The 15,435-nt window shown below is 37.2% G+C and overlaps 2 protein-coding genes across 2 annotated transcripts; both read left to right on the top strand.

The window, feature by feature from the left end:
* The first annotated feature begins 1,447 nt into the window (after window positions 1-1,447).
* fam167b (family with sequence similarity 167 member B) lies at window positions 1,448-4,188 on the top strand. The gene is made up of 2 exons (XM_085931742.1): window positions 1,448-1,939; window positions 3,175-4,188. The coding sequence occupies exons 1-2, from the start codon at window positions 1,691-1,693 to the stop codon at window positions 3,436-3,438; spliced, it is 513 nt and encodes a 170-aa protein (XP_085787868.1). The 5' UTR covers window positions 1,448-1,690; the 3' UTR covers window positions 3,439-4,188.
* Window positions 4,189-6,465: 2,277 nt separating this feature from the next.
* Window positions 6,466-15,085, top strand: lck (LCK proto-oncogene, Src family tyrosine kinase). The gene is made up of 13 exons (XM_085931741.1): window positions 6,466-6,616; window positions 7,537-7,649; window positions 7,906-7,966; window positions 8,180-8,270; window positions 8,557-8,655; window positions 8,714-8,817; window positions 9,764-9,913; window positions 9,993-10,145; window positions 10,715-10,894; window positions 12,554-12,630; window positions 14,112-14,265; window positions 14,512-14,643; window positions 14,735-15,085. The coding sequence occupies exons 1-13, from the start codon at window positions 6,586-6,588 to the stop codon at window positions 14,929-14,931; spliced, it is 1,542 nt and encodes a 513-aa protein (XP_085787867.1). The 5' UTR covers window positions 6,466-6,585; the 3' UTR covers window positions 14,932-15,085.
* Window positions 15,086-15,435: the final 350 nt, after the last annotated feature.

Genomic DNA, 15,435 nt, shown 5'->3' with positions numbered 1-15,435 from the left:
CTGCCAGCACTAAAATGAAAGAAAACTACAGTGCACTACTACAGCTCCTCCTCTTGTTCCTCCTCCTTCTTCTCCTCCCCTTGTCACGATAAGAACATGTCAAGTCAAGTCTATTTGTATAGACCTAAATCACAAGCAGTCTCAAAGGGCTTCACATAGACAAACAATTGACAATTATTCTTAAAGTATCCCCTGATCTTGAGCTCTCAACATAGAACATAAATAGAAGTGGTTCTCCCATCTCCTTTTTGAGCATTGGCCCGAACATGCATGCATATTCTTAACATTGTTGCAAGCTGTTGCATGATTGAGGATGCAAAAATGATGAGTGCATTTCCACTTTGTCTCTCAGTCTCATTCTTCCTTAATCTTACACATGTAGATAATTTGCAGAGGTTCACATAAAAAAAAAGTTAGTTCTTAAAAAAACGAAATGGAAATGTGGCTAGTTGTTATGCACAGTATTGTCATCCAACAATGCCTCAGTTTTCATTTTTAAACTCACTAAAAGGAAACGTTTAAGGAAATGTTTAAGCGCGCGTGCACACATGCGCGCGCAGGTTTGACTCTTAAAATACACTTACAAATTGCAATAGGTAAATAAATCCGCTAGATGTCGACAAAGAATAATATTTAATTGAAAGAGTAAATGAACATACACTTGAACGTACTTGTGATACAGAAGTGTCTTTAAAAACAAGCGAATGAAAATGGCACTGTCAACAAATATCATCACTGAATGGAAAATTCTGAAATGCACAAGTCATAATTCTGCTGGGACAATATTGTCCATTGTGGCTTTTTCATTACACGTACAAAAAAAAAACAACAACACTAAAGGTCAAATCCGTCAAAGGGAGCCCTGTGCCTGTTATCTGTGCAGGATCTTGCAACAGGATAAAACAACAACACAGTGCTACTAAAAATATGAATGGCTAAAAACAAAATATCAAACTATTCAGAGAAGTGTGATAGGAGCTGAAACATACAGCCTGAGAAGGCAAGTTGTGAAGTTGTGTACTTTCCTTGCGAGTGAATCAACGTCGAGATGCCAAAATACCTGTTGAGACATGGTAAAGACTCAAACTGGCCATTTAGATTTTTCTTTTTCTTTCTTTCTTTCTTTCTTTCTTTCTTTCTTTCTTTCTTTCTTTCTTTCTTTCTTTCTTTCTTTCTTTCTTTCTTTCTTTCTTTCTTTCTTTCTTTCTTTCTTTCTTTCCCCTCTTTCTTTCTTTCTTTCTTTCTTTCTTTCTTTCTTTCTTTCTTTCTTTCTTTCTTTCTTTCTTTCTTTCTTTCTTTCTTTCTTTCTTTCTTTCTTTCTTTCTTTCTTTCTCAGAGGAATATAGCAATATTAGCAAATTTGTCTACGTATGTAAAAAAAAATTATATATTTTTCTGCTTATTATGGAAACTGGTTGCGGAGTTACGTCACATTAACAATGACTAGGGACTTCCAAATGGCACTTGTTTCCTCCACAGCGTTTTGTTTGAAACGGCCAATCAAATCTATCAGCGGTTTACCGTTGCATTCTAACTTGTAATATTTGCTTTTGCTATCGGGTAGGCGTCATGGGCGGTCACTGCCTCTCCGCTCTTGCTCTTAAAAGGAAGTGCAGACCTGTTGCGCGTCTAGAGCCAAGTGTCCAGAAACAATTCCAATAATATCCCCCCCACCCCTATAGCTGTTTGCATGGATTCCAAATACTCGGCAGACGAGGGAGACACGGAAAGTCTGGAAAGTTTGAAGGCGCTCACAGAAAAGCTCAAGTTAGAGACTCGCAGACCGTCCTATCTGGAATGGCAGGAGAAGCTGCGGAGCGGACCGTGGAGAGACCCCGACCAAACCAATTCAACGCAAAACAGTTTAGACGTGGGCGTACAAAACATTTGTGGCTTTGACACTATTGATGACGCTTTGCACTTTCTCAGAAAAGAGTTGGTAAGTGCCACAGAAGATTTTTTTTTTTTTACTTTTGTATAACCTGCATCCGTTGACCACAACATTAGGTACACCTGCCCATTTTTAGATTCATTACAAGAGCTCAAGGGCCGCATTGGCTTTTCAAAATGGACAGGTGGGTCAGTTAGGTTATTGGAAAGCATACAAATAAAATAGTTATATTTTAATAAAGAAAATGGAAAGCGTAAAAATGAAATAATTCTTTTAATAAAGAATATACATCTGTTCTTTTAGATTGTTTTTCTTTCTTTAATCATCACAGTCATTAGGTTTTTGAGAGATATATTCATATTTTGTCTTTAGATTGGATCAATAAAAAGTTGTGCAGTATGGATTTTACCATGCATTGTAATTTGTACATAGGACAGAAGAAAAAATTAACCTAACCCTTAATTCATAAATATTACTCAATATACACATTACATTCTTATTCTTATCATCATCATCATCATCATCATCATCATCATCATCATCATTATTAATTTATATAATATTGTTATCATTCTTATTCTTATTCTTATCATCATCATCATCATCATCATCATCATTATTAATTTATATAATATTATTATCATTATTAATAATAATACCAAATAATAATATTAAAAATATTTATAAAATATTAAAAAATATATGAAATAATACATATAGATATTTTTTTTCTTTATAATCCCTAAATCATAATTTGTCCTAAAAGGGATTCATCATTAGAAGCAGCTCTCAAGATGATGTTTACCGACACTACTGCAAATAACTACCACAATAGAAGAATTACTTGAAAAGTGCTATAAGTCTCAAACATTGTTAGCCAATGTGAGCATTATTGTCAGTTATGTTTGACTCAGGAATTTGCATTTGTACCTGGTTGGTGAGTATGTAAAATAAATTGTGCAAAAGTAAACAAGAATGTCATCAAACCCATTTCCTGTCCTTGTTACTGCAGATCACATGATCTGTATAAGTCTGTCACGTTGAGGGTTGAGATTGAAAAGAGTCTCTATTCACTCAATAATCACTACAACAAAACAATAAGTTGACCTCCAACATGGTGGTGGAAGATGTCACGAGAAAACCATCCATTACCTTACCCCATCTTTCTTATTTATTTAAAGGCTTAATGCTGGACTTAATTCATGTTATTCACAAAAAAAAAAAAACGTTTTCTGTCTGCCTAAAACGATGATTCTTTCTCACATCACCTCGCCATCCTTAAGAGAGAGATGCAAGACCAGGACAACCATCTGGCCCGTCAGCTGATCCGTCTTCGTGGGGAGATCAACAAGCTGAAAGTGGAGCAGGTGTGCGAGCGCCACAAAGAAATGCTGGACAATGCGACATACGAGCTGGAGGAGTGCGGTGAGGAGTCCGATCTGTTGTGTGACATCCCTATGAAGGCCACTTTTGCTTTGTCCACCCCACTGAAACATCTGGGCCTCACCAAGATGAACATCAACTCCAGACGTTTCTCACTGTGTTAAAGCCTCATCCCTTCCTTCTGATGAGTATTGAGTTCTACTTGACTTTCACCAAACACTGAATCCTATTTACTTTTTGGGAGCTCCGGAGTGTCAATAAAAGGAAGCTGTAAGCTATTTGCTGTGTGCTTAGCAGAGTGTCATGTGGAAGACAGTGGATCAAGACTATCAACATTTTATTAGGTACATCGACACAATCTAATAAAATAAAATGATCAATTTTCAAAAATGATCATGATTAGTTTCAATCATTTTGATTAGCAATGGCTTGTTCAAACCTAATTCGATTTCACAATGAAAAGGGTCATATTTTTGGTTTTTATCAGTTTTCTGTAGAAAGAATTCAAAATTAATTCTTAACTAAAATTGTTCACAATTATAGAATAATGTGAATTTGTTTCAGTTAAATGTGTGTTCTTAAGAAACCACACATCTATGAATTTCTTGTATTTTTTTTTAAAGTACAAAAGTAACATGATTTATGAATAAGGAGCATGCTTTTAAGACTTTTATGAACACATGGGCACTTTGACATTGTTTCATCATAAATCCTAAATATCTCAATGACCTCATCACAGAGATACTGTTTTACTTTATAATATGCACAAATGAGCAAACTTTTGCCCTATTACTTAGCAACATTCAAATAACTTGCCTGACTATATCATACAATATAGAAAATATTGTAATGTAATATACTGTATCTATAATATGTATAATTGTCATTGCAACTCAATATTAAAAGAAACCTCTGCTACCTACCTCTTTTCAATATTTACTACGACTACAATTTGGGTCATGACAATACCTGAATGTTAAAAAAAAAAACAGTAGATAATTAGAAACATTGACACAGAATTGTCAAGATAAACATTTGAATATGGCCAAATCCAGTTGGGCTAAGCCGCAGGTTGGGCTTCTTCTCAACCAGCAAGTTTCCACAACATCAAGGCAAATGAGATAGTTTGATGTTCAAAATGATTGAGTCACATCATAATAAAGCAAGCAAGAAAAAAAAAATCAAGTGAGTCATGTGGTTAGCACTCTGCATCACAGTCAGAATGTGCTCAGACCTTTCTGTGTGGAGTTTTTCTTTTTTTGCCCATACCCAAAACTTGCATAACAGGTTAATTGAGGCCTCTACATTGGTGTGAATGTGTGTATTGCTATATGTGGAAGCTGTTGAAAAGAGAAGCTCCCCTCTATTTATTTTTTTTAACCAATTTTTCACTTTTTGTCCCATCTGGTGTGTCATCCATTCTTCCATTATGATGTCACCTCCCCAAGGAGGAAGAGGAGCCCCATACATATTGTTTGACACAATTAGCCGAACAAAAAAATTAACATGGTGGTTAGCTCACAATTGGGAGGTTCAAATTTCAGCACTTTTGGAGTTTGCATATTTCTTTTTCTCACGTGCCATATAGGTTGGATCGCTCATGGTCCATAAGTGTGAATGTGAGTGTCTGGCAGTGTACCCCATCACACAAGTGATATATAAAAGGGAGAGAAGTAACTATATAGCTTCGGGGTGAAAAATAACACAACAGGACTGGGAACAGATGACCGCACCTCCACTTTGAGAATGAATATATGGAAAATGCATTCCTGAACAATGTTGTACCTTGAGACCTTATTTGTCAGTGAGTATTTTGACACTAAAGTGCTTCAGACTTATATTTCTCTTGCCACTCTGATATGCCCTCCAGATAGTTTCCCTTGACCTTTTCCCCAAATCTTTCCATTGTTATTCTCAGAGCAGAGGTTGACACTTGAATGGAAATAAAACACATGTCACAGATAAACCTATCAGTATACTTCATTTAATCAGGAGGCATATTTAAACCGGCAATGTGGTAAGGCTGCTTGAATGGATATGTGAGCCTTAGAAAGTATCACACGAATGCGCCGGCACCTGCTTCGTAAACGTGGGCGGTAGAAGTCGGAAAACATGATGATAGTGTCGTCTTTTGAATACGTGAGAATTCACATAATGAGGAAAAGTGAGAAATAGCTGTTGTTGTAGAGAGAACGGCCATACCCTTGAAGTAGGATATTCTTTCACATTGTGTGCCAGATGCCGTTGGTTTCTGTTTCATCTCATACATTCAACGGACACTTCATTAGGTACACCTGCACAGTCATCCCATCCAGTTCGAATGACATTAAAAAAAAATATATATATAAATATTAAATGTGTGTGTGTGTGTGTGTGTGTGTGTGTGTGTGTGTGTGTGTGTGTGTGTGTGTGTGTGTGTGTGTGTGTGTGTGCATGTGTGTGTTATCCATATAAATTGTAAAACTAAGTTCTAGCTGTGTCAAAATGCTAAAAAAAGAAAAAGCAACTAGCGTGCAAAGTTGAAGTAGTCCTTAAAGCATTTGCGCATGCACACGCACGCAAAGACTTCCTGCCAGTGTATGCTCTGCTGCTGCAGCTTCTCACCACAAGAATGGAGGTGTGGTGCACAGCAGCAGAGTCGGTGGAACAATACAACATGAGAAAAACTTTTCTTTCTTTTCAGTTAGTAATTAACATTTTATCAAGAGAAGTTATTCAGTAAAAAATAAAGAAATAAACAAACATGAATACATCTTTCCTTATTGGTTACCACACTGTATATATATATATATTTTGATCTTTACTGAAGCAAAGTGACCAAGAACAGGTGGGAATATATTCTGTTTGTATGTATATCACCAAATATGTTTGTTGACTTTGAAATTCATAGCAGTGAAAAACAAATGAAATTGAAAGTAAAAAGAACACACACAAAAAAACAACAGGTTATAAGGGTTGTTGCAAATTTAGGATATGGATGAAATAAAAAAATAAAAAAACACTGACACATTGGCAGGACTGAGTTCCTTGGGAAAAGTACTACCATGGAGCCAAACGCTTGCACACCCAACATCTGTTGAATGACTGCAGAGCAACCAATATCCGCTCAACGACAGGAAGCCTTCTTGCCACTCTGCTCCGATTTTTCAGTGTGTGTGTGTGTGTGTGTGTGTGTGTGTGTATATGTTTGTATAGCACTGTCAGATATATCGAACCAGACAGACAGATGATAAAATTGTCACAGCCACGCACGAGTGGTGAATAGTGATTGCTAAATATTTTCAATTACCGATGGCGGAACCTGATCTTTGATGTGTGTGAAGACACGTTTCCGATACAGAGGTGAGTATCATACTTGTAGACAACTAAGAGTGATAATGGTGGATCATCAAGCAAAAGTTAGACTCTCATTGAAAATCTTCGACAGGATTATATTTTTAGCTTAGTCCACAACATGTTCTTGTGGTTTCATTACACATTTTATGAATCGTACTAATGTTTGAATCCTAGAATATTCATACCTTTTACTTAAATTCCAATTTTGCTTTCACGGCAGACAGACAGTTCTCAGAATTTTGTTGTAGAAGTATTTCTTTCAGTTTTATGAAAAGAGAGCAATTCTTCTTTTTGGTCAGTGACGTCAGTCAAATTTAATCATCCAACTGCACATCACACATTATATTATTATAATAATGATAAGAATAAGATGGATTTATTTGGGAAGACCTTTAGCAAGAGATCATAAGAAGAGTATCCCTAAATAGAAAATGTTGAATTTGCCACCGAGAATAGAAAAATGCTCTCCAGTGAGAGAGGGGGGAAAGGTCTTGTGATTTATTCCTTGGGGTCCAAGTCCATGAATATTTCCCATGACTGAGACTTTGGATGGGGACAAATGTTGCAGGCGGCTCACTGACCCGATTCTGGTCCAATGGGGACAACGTGATCTTGAAACAACACAATGTAGCACCACATGAACTATATACATGGTGGTTTTTGTCAAAAGAAGTCACAGTACAAGTTTCTAGAGCTTGTAATTAGAACAGTAGCATTATTTAACAAACTATGTCATTACAAAGCTTCAGTTTTCAAACATAAAACATGCTTTAAGTCATTTATGGACTTCTTAACATCATTGTTGCACTTCTAGCTTGGCTTACAAATCTGATTAAAATTCAATGTATTCATTTAAGTACGCTTGTTATTACACCACCCCCAAAAAAAAAAGATTTATTAATTTCAATAATCGAATTAACTTGCAGAAAAGATGGGATGTAACTGCAGCTCCGACTACTCAGATGCTGACTGGATTGAGAACTTGGATGAAATTTGTGAACACTGTAACTGTCCAGTACAGCCACAATCAAGCATACCAGTAAGTTCACTTCCGGGATTTATTTTGGAGTACAGCAGAATGTGCATGCGTACAAAAATGTATGTATCAGTGATTTTATAATTGAATGCAAAAAAAAGATGGATTCAGACAATTGCACTTACAAAACAGTTGCATTACTCACCTGATTTGCCTGAATTTTCCTTAGTGCTGTCAATAATGAGTTGCTAACAACCTGTTGAATATTTCATTAATATTCATGAGCTACAATGTGTATTTTCTTGTCGTCTGTTACCAGTATACCGACGAACTAACTCCATATTTATCACCGGGTTCGCCCCCTTCATCTCCTCTACCTGGTAGATAGCATTTTCTCTTTCATATAATTTATTAAGATGAAAGCATTCCATGAATTGTTTCTTTAATGTTAAGATTAAAATGTATTTCATATATGCACACTTTTGAATTGTCATTGTTGGTTATGTAAACTCAAAAACTCAAAGCTGTCTTCAGACATTCAGGAGCATTCATTTGTAAAAGCTGATGTCACAATTACGGGAAATGTTTTGCAGAGAACATTGCAGTGGCCTGCTATAGCCACGAACCCACCCATGATGGTGACTTGGGCTTTGAAAAGGGAGAGAAACTCAAGATAATTAACAAGTGAGTTCTGAACATGTAAAAGCTTGTTTTTCTTCCAATATTTTATTACCACAACTGTGTTGTAAGTAGATTTAACGCTTGCCCTATTATGACTTGTTTGACTGAAATAACTCCAAAAATAAATGAATATAAATGAATACACACACGTTGGTATTGGAATGTAATGATAAATGTTGGGATTCATACAAAACAAACACATTTTTACAAACATAAAGTGACATGTCTGCATGTTGTATTCATTGTTTGGATATATTTACTCAAGATATTGTCGTATTTTGACTTGCAGGAATGATCCAGAGTGGTATTTGGCAGAGTCTCTTACTACAGGACAGAGGGGCTTCATCCCACACAACTTTATTGCAATGAGCAACGAGGAGACAGAACCGTACGTCACACGTGTGTTTTACCCCAAAGCTGTGTGTGAAGCTTGTTGTATGTTGCAGGTGGTTCTTTAAGAACATTTCCAGAAACGATTCCATGAGGCTCCTGCTTGCACCCGGGAACACGAAGGGCTCCTTCTTAATTCGTGAGAGTGAGACAATCCCAGGTAACAGATTCACATAAGCTTTACCTTGTTGTTTAAATAAACCATTGCATATCACGTCTGTTTGAAAAAGATAGAATTATAAGGATGTACACAAAGCCAGTGTCCACAAAATGTAGGTGAGAGATTGTGCTTGGGCTAAGGTAAAAACGGATTCGGGTTTAGTGAAGATCTGTCATGAGGGATTAAATTTTTTTTTTTCGAATCATTTGAGTCACTGTTGCATCAAATCACACAACCCCCCCAGAATGATAATGAGCTAGTCTAGTCTATATCAGGGGTATTTGATTTTTCAATTCAGTTGGGCCAAACTTTCAAATCAAGAAATGTAGCTAGGCCATACACCATACAGGTTTTATCTTGTTTTTAGGACCACTAACCAGGTTTCAAAATAACACTGTCAGCAATGTGGATAGACTTCAAGAGTATTGCATTCATCGTAGAAATTTTTGAAACCTTGTGAACTAAATACCCTTAGCGTTTCGTGAATACAATCCCATTGACTTTACTTTGAGGATCCGGGTAGCCTAATATGGTGTTGGTCCCAAACAAAAATAACACAATAAGTGGGTTGTGATTTAATGGCCATGGGGGAAGATGTGAGATGAGTGTTGTCTGGTGGTGAGAGTTTTCTAGATTTTATCATCTTGCAAGTTCAGGTTCTTGATCAGTGGAAACATTTTGCTGCAGAGAAGCATTTAGGTTAGAGTTCAGAGATTCCAGATCAACCACAGACCAAATTATTTCCTTTCTCAACACTGCTGATGCTATTGTAGTGACAGACGTTATTTTGGTTTAACTCTTTACAAATTTGCTACACAGCAATGAACGGCCTTTATAACATATAACAGTTACCCAGCATGCATTCTGAAAGGAATGTTGCACAGAAACAGAAAATAAAGCCCCTCTTTCATTTGCACTGTAAATGTTTACGTCTTATCTGTTTCAGGAGCATACTCCTTGTCAATCCGGGACTTCGATCAAAATACGGGGGATGGAGTGAAGAACTACAGGATCCGCAACTTGGACAGCGGTGGCTTCTACATCACCACTAAGATATCTTTTAATTCACTGAAGGAACTTGTCCAGCATTATATGCGTACGTGTATTCAGTACATCCCAAAAAAGTCAAATTTATTGCAGTGATGTCTTCAACTGACCCACTTTTCGCGGTTCAGGTGATTCGGATGGTTTGTGTACCAAGTTGGTGAAGCCATGTCAGTCAAGAGCTCCTCAGAAACCATGGTGGCAGGATAAATGGGAAATCCCCCGGGAATCCCTGAAACCGGTCAATAAACTTGGTTCGGGCCAGTTTGGAGACGTCTGGATGGGTGAGAGAAGAAAACCCTGTGTTTTTTTTTGTTTGTACGAGATTTATCACTTGATAGGAAAGACTACATAGTTGTCAGTACTCAAAATTTGTATTGCCCAGTACAGTCTTTAATGTGAACTACTTTGTGCTCTTCGACCTGCCGAATAATGCGAGGAATTAACCTTGTCATGGAGCATAACTCAGAGTCCATTAATCTGGCTTTCCACGGAACGTCTGCATGGAAGGAATTCTATTTTAACAATACGAGCTTGACCGTCCACTGTGCAAGTTCATTCAGAGGCCAAATAGCTTTGCTTAAATTGCTATTACAGTATTTAGACAATATGAGTCACAGCCATGGTTTCATTAATTGGAGGTCTGTTTGCTCCGTTTTTAAATGCCCTCATACCAGCTGTGATTATCGTGACAATGAGTAAGAAAAACATGACCTTCGCTTCAACTTGTTCATATTTCTGCCACTTTTTATTCTACGTATTTATGATGACGCTCAAACTGATTGTTTTAAACTTAATCACGGTTGTTGTTTTTTTTATTATCTTGGGAAGTCACTGAGACATCTTTTTTCAGGTTACTACAACAACGACCAGAAGGTTGCCATTAAGAGTCTTAAAATTGGCACAATGTCGACGGAAGCCTTCCTGGAAGAAGCCAATGTAATGAAGAACCTACACCATCCTCGCCTTGTGCGCCTCTTCGCCGTGGTTAGCCGGGAGCCCATCTATATTATCACAGAGTACATGGACAATGGTACGTATGAGAATGACTTTTGAATGAAGCATCAAAAACAAAACTGAATTTAGCCCATGAGCATTTGATAGCGAATGGCTAACATTATCTAAAAGCGTCAGTCATTTCTTACCCATGGACAAAGACAGAGGAACAAATGAAGAAAGTGTTGTGTCATTCACGTTCATGATCAAACATGTCGATACAGTTTCAGTCTCTAGTGGAACGAAACCTAAAATTACACTCTCTTGAGTCATATATTTTCACATATTCCAGTAAAGCCGGGAATTTCTAAAAGACATCTTCATCGTCAAACCATAAGTGCTTGCCTTGTTTCTAATAAGTGAGATGACTGGCGCAACTCCTCTTGAGAATGGAGGGATGGATATCTACGAAAGGAAGTACAGTCAGCAGTCTGAAACAATCTAAATAAGAATAGAACTCAGTAGAGGGCAAAACCTCTCGAAAGGTTCGTTTGGCCTCAAAACAACTGTTGCAATTAAAATGGAAAATGAATGTTTACTATACATCTTTTTTGGATCTTCACCAAAATGAGTCATCATCCAAACCGGCTATCAAACGAGCAACACAATATCTATAGTCCTCTGCTATGCTGAAGAAGTCCGATGGGCTATTTGCAGTTTATCATGCGCTCATTTCATAGCGTTCATTTGTAGGAAGATGTTGAAGCTGAAGTGGGTGTTTAACTCTTCAGCAACATCTGGTCCCTCTCCAGAACACAGTCACGTCTGCTCCCATACTAGCAAAGCCCAATTACAGTTGTAAACAAATAGCCTTTTGAAAAGTGAAAGATCAATAAACAAACGCAAGTAATAAATAGAAGCAAACAATTGCATAATTTCAAATCTTTATGTTTTTTTGCCACATGATTAGATAAGAGCAAAATTAGTTGATGTCTTTCCCCAAACATCACTACAGGCTTGAATGGCGTTCCTTTGTAAAAGTCTTCAATGACTCGCCTGTAAAACCACTAGCAGTGACTCTCTACATGAGACTCTCTCTTTGTCTGAAGTCCACGTGTCGACAGGAAACAATTGCTGCCTTTGTTGTCAAGAGAAAGGATGGCTCGGAGTTCCTTTTTCTTTGCTAAGGACAAAAACAAAAATGGAAAATAACAGGCGTGTTCTCAGAGGCTCCTGTGTGACCTTGACAAAGCGGATTCATGTGGTTATTTAACATCAAACGCAATCAGAACACAGGGAAGCAAAGCCTCTTCTTTCCTGCCACAGACATTCTTTTTCTTTTTTTTATTAACTGCTTCCTTTTTAGTTGACGTGGCTAGCTGACATGCAAATGTATTGTTCTTTTCGAATCCCACCCCCAAAAAAAGAAATCTCGGGAAGTGCAGTTGACTGTCGACTTAGCATCAAATTGACTAATGCCCTTTGTGCTTCCTTCCACTGTTGTTTTCCCTCATCTGAACGGCTATTTTCGTCCAAGTTTCTGTATTTTTGAAACATGGAGTTTCTTGAGGGAGAACATGTTGGGGGCTAAAATACATTATATAAAACACGGTATTCTGATTATTGTTGAATTCATGGAATAATACAAATTCATCAATGTCTAGTAATCTCAGGGTGTCGCCATATTCTGCTGGAAACCAAAAACTGATGTTTAAGGACACTCGGCGTGACTTTATAAAATCTATATTGTTGCCAGGTAGCTTGCTGGAATACCTAAAATCAACCAAGGGGAGTAAACTGTCCATCAAAACTTTGATAGACATGTCATCCCAGGTAAGACAGTCTTCCATTTTGTTTCTATCTGTCTGTCTCTCTGAGATGTGGTCTCCTTTCATGCCACTTATATTATTTGATTTATCCTTTCTTTATATTTGCATGACCCTCAAAGACAAAAAGTCAGAAGGGACATCAAATAAAATGACTGATTTGTATGATAATACAATGAGTGCAAAGAAGAGCATAGAGGTGTAATGCCAGTGATGAAACTCTAAAAGAATAAGCAGACGTTCTTAAACGTCATTTTTCTGACAAGTCCTCAAGGCCAGTGACACCTATGAGAGACATTCTTTGGAGCTCGGAAATATGCGATTCAGAGCAAGCAAAGAAAAATGCTTACAATCCCACCATTGTTGGGACTGTGGCTCAAATATGGGCACATATAGCATTTACTCATATGTGTCAATAAATCATGGTGTAACACAAATGATTATGAAATGCAAATAATTTATTTAATTTCCCTAATTTGAACATTTAAGTCTTGGCATTGTTCTAATTTGTTGTAACTCATATTAAACATAAAAAAATGTTGCCTTGGAAATAAATAATATAACTCATAAATAACAATAGGAATAAAAAAAAATCTGGAATAAACATTAAGAATAATATGCAGATCCATAGTGGCAGGTTTTACTTTCTTTTTCCGTTGTAGCAGTTGCACTTTCTTTTTATCAGTTGTCTGATCTTAAATGACACACTTAAGCTGTTATGGTTTTAGCACAGCTGTGCCACAGTTTATTGATATTAATAATTCGGGAATGTTTCCACGAACACCCTGCAATGTGCTCACGTAACCCCCTTGGGATTTACATATCTCTCGTTTGGAAACACTTCCTAAATGGATATTTTGGACCATGAACTAGGACAGGATAAAGTACAGATGGCACTAAGCAGGTCCTTTTGTGTATCTGGGTGGAGAACATAGTAAAAGATGATAGGTGCTGTCAAAGATGGATGAAGAAAGTGTTACCTTCCTGACCTGTGAAAATATCTCTTCATTTGACTGCCAACCAGTCCAGGGCGTAGTCTGCTTTTCACACAATGTCAACTGAGATAGCCTTTACTTCCCCACCACCCTTTTTTTAAGCAGCTCAAAAAAATCCAAATTACACACAGGACAAACACTTGAGCACAAATACAAGCACTTTACAGTGGATATTTATTTTGTTAGATCGCTGATACAATCACTGAGTGCTTGTCAAAGTTTGTAAATTTTTACTCCAAATTGTAATCAGATTGTCCAATTTGTGAAATTATCGAGTGAGCACGTCATGCATGTGAATGACATGCACTTGATGTGTTGTTCAAATATTCAAATACCAACAATCTGAATACCTTTATTAACAATGTTTATACTCTGACAAAGAGAGTGCCACTGCCAACCACTGGAGTGGATGTGTAATTACACTTTATTTTAGTACGGCCAGAAAAATCCTAAACACAGAATAGCCTGGCTGATGGTGTGCTGCTCCCTGCAGGTAGCAGACGGGATGGCTTACATTGAGCAGAAGAATTACATCCATAGGGATCTACGAGCTGCTAACATTCTGGTGTCTTATGAGCTCATCTGTAAAGTAGCAGACTTTGGACTTGCCAGACTCATTGAGGACAGTGAATACACAGCTAGGGAGGGTAAGAAGACCAATTGCTTTCTTTCCTTTTAGCCTCTACCAATGCAGACAATTACCAGATACAATGTGATAATTTCTTAATTATTCTACTATTGTTTGCACTTTTTACTGCTATATTCTTTTCCATACTATACCTATTATTTTGCTGTCATTTTCCTCTCATTCAAATATATATATTTAATATACAGTAATGTAATTTATCAACCAGGACAGCAGCTCAAATGTTTACTTCCCTTTATAATAACAGGAGCAAAGTTTCCCATCAAGTGGACCGCCCCAGAAGCAATAAACTATGGAAAATTTACCATCAAGTCAGATGTGTGGTCCTTTGGGATCCTCCTAACAGAAGTAATCACATACGGACGCGTGCCATACCCTGGTAACTATTTCTTTGCTTTTTCTTTGCAATATTCTCACAACCTCCTTCACAAATAACCACACTAGTGGTTGACTGTTCTATTAATGTTCAGGTATGTCCAACCCTGAGGTGATGCAGAACCTGGAGCAGGGCTACAGGATGCCGAAGCCAGAAAAGTGTTCAGAAGGACTTTATAATATTATGTGTCTCTGTTGGAGGGAGAACCCAGAAACTAGACCAACCTTTGAGTACCTAAAGAGTGTTTTGGAAGACTTCTTTATTGCCACAGAGCGTCAGTACGAAGACTAGCCTTGACTGTGCACATTTCCACTGTATGGTCTATGTTGTCTGCCTTCTGTAATGCTTCCACTGTATATCTTTCATCACAGTTCTTAACGGAACATGTTACTGTTGTTTTCCTCATGAGGTGTGTTACAATAATTGTCTTTTTTGTACAATAAATCATTGCATGATTTCAGTTGTTTAACTACCATTTCTCAGTCAGTGTTTATCAAACTTTCCAATGATACCAGCCTTCCGAAAATAGGATAAAGATGAAGAAAGTTATGAAAAGTTGGAACACTGATTCAACAAAAAAGGTCACATCTAAAATGTCGGCACCTAGTTTGCAGTGAAGTCCCAGCAATTGGTGCATTTTCACTAGTTTTAATTAGTCAAAACTTATAAATGAGACTTATATGACTGTAATCATCTTTAAAATATCAATAGTGTACTGATGATCCCATTTAAATGAATCTTTCTTTCCATCTTACAAATATTGACAAATCTTTAAACCTTGCTGGTTCAAAATTT

This window comes from Syngnathus leptorhynchus, chromosome 15, assembly GCF_054491065.1.
Source record: "Syngnathus leptorhynchus isolate UIUO chromosome 15, UIUO_Slep, whole genome shotgun sequence".
NCBI classification, from domain to species: domain Eukaryota; kingdom Metazoa; phylum Chordata; class Actinopteri; order Syngnathiformes; family Syngnathidae; genus Syngnathus; species Syngnathus leptorhynchus.
Note: the sequence above shows the minus strand (reverse complement) of the source record. Positions and strands in the feature narration are given on the sequence as shown.

Coding starts and splice junctions, on each gene's coding strand:
- lck (XM_085931741.1), top strand. CDS start 6,586: ATGTGTGTGAAGACACGTTTCCGATACAGAG. Junction 8,818..9,763: donor TGAGAGTGAGACAATCCCAG/GTAACAGATTCA, acceptor TATCTGTTTCAG/GAGCATACTCCTTGTCAATC. Junction 9,914..9,992: donor ACTTGTCCAGCATTATATGC/GTACGTGTATTC, acceptor TTCGCGGTTCAG/GTGATTCGGATGGTTTGTGT.
- fam167b (XM_085931742.1), top strand. CDS start 1,691: ATGGATTCCAAATACTCGGCAGACGAGGGAGACACGGAAAGTCTGGAA. Junction 1,940..3,174: donor ACTTTCTCAGAAAAGAGTTG/GTAAGTGCCACA, acceptor GCCATCCTTAAG/AGAGAGATGCAAGACCAGGA.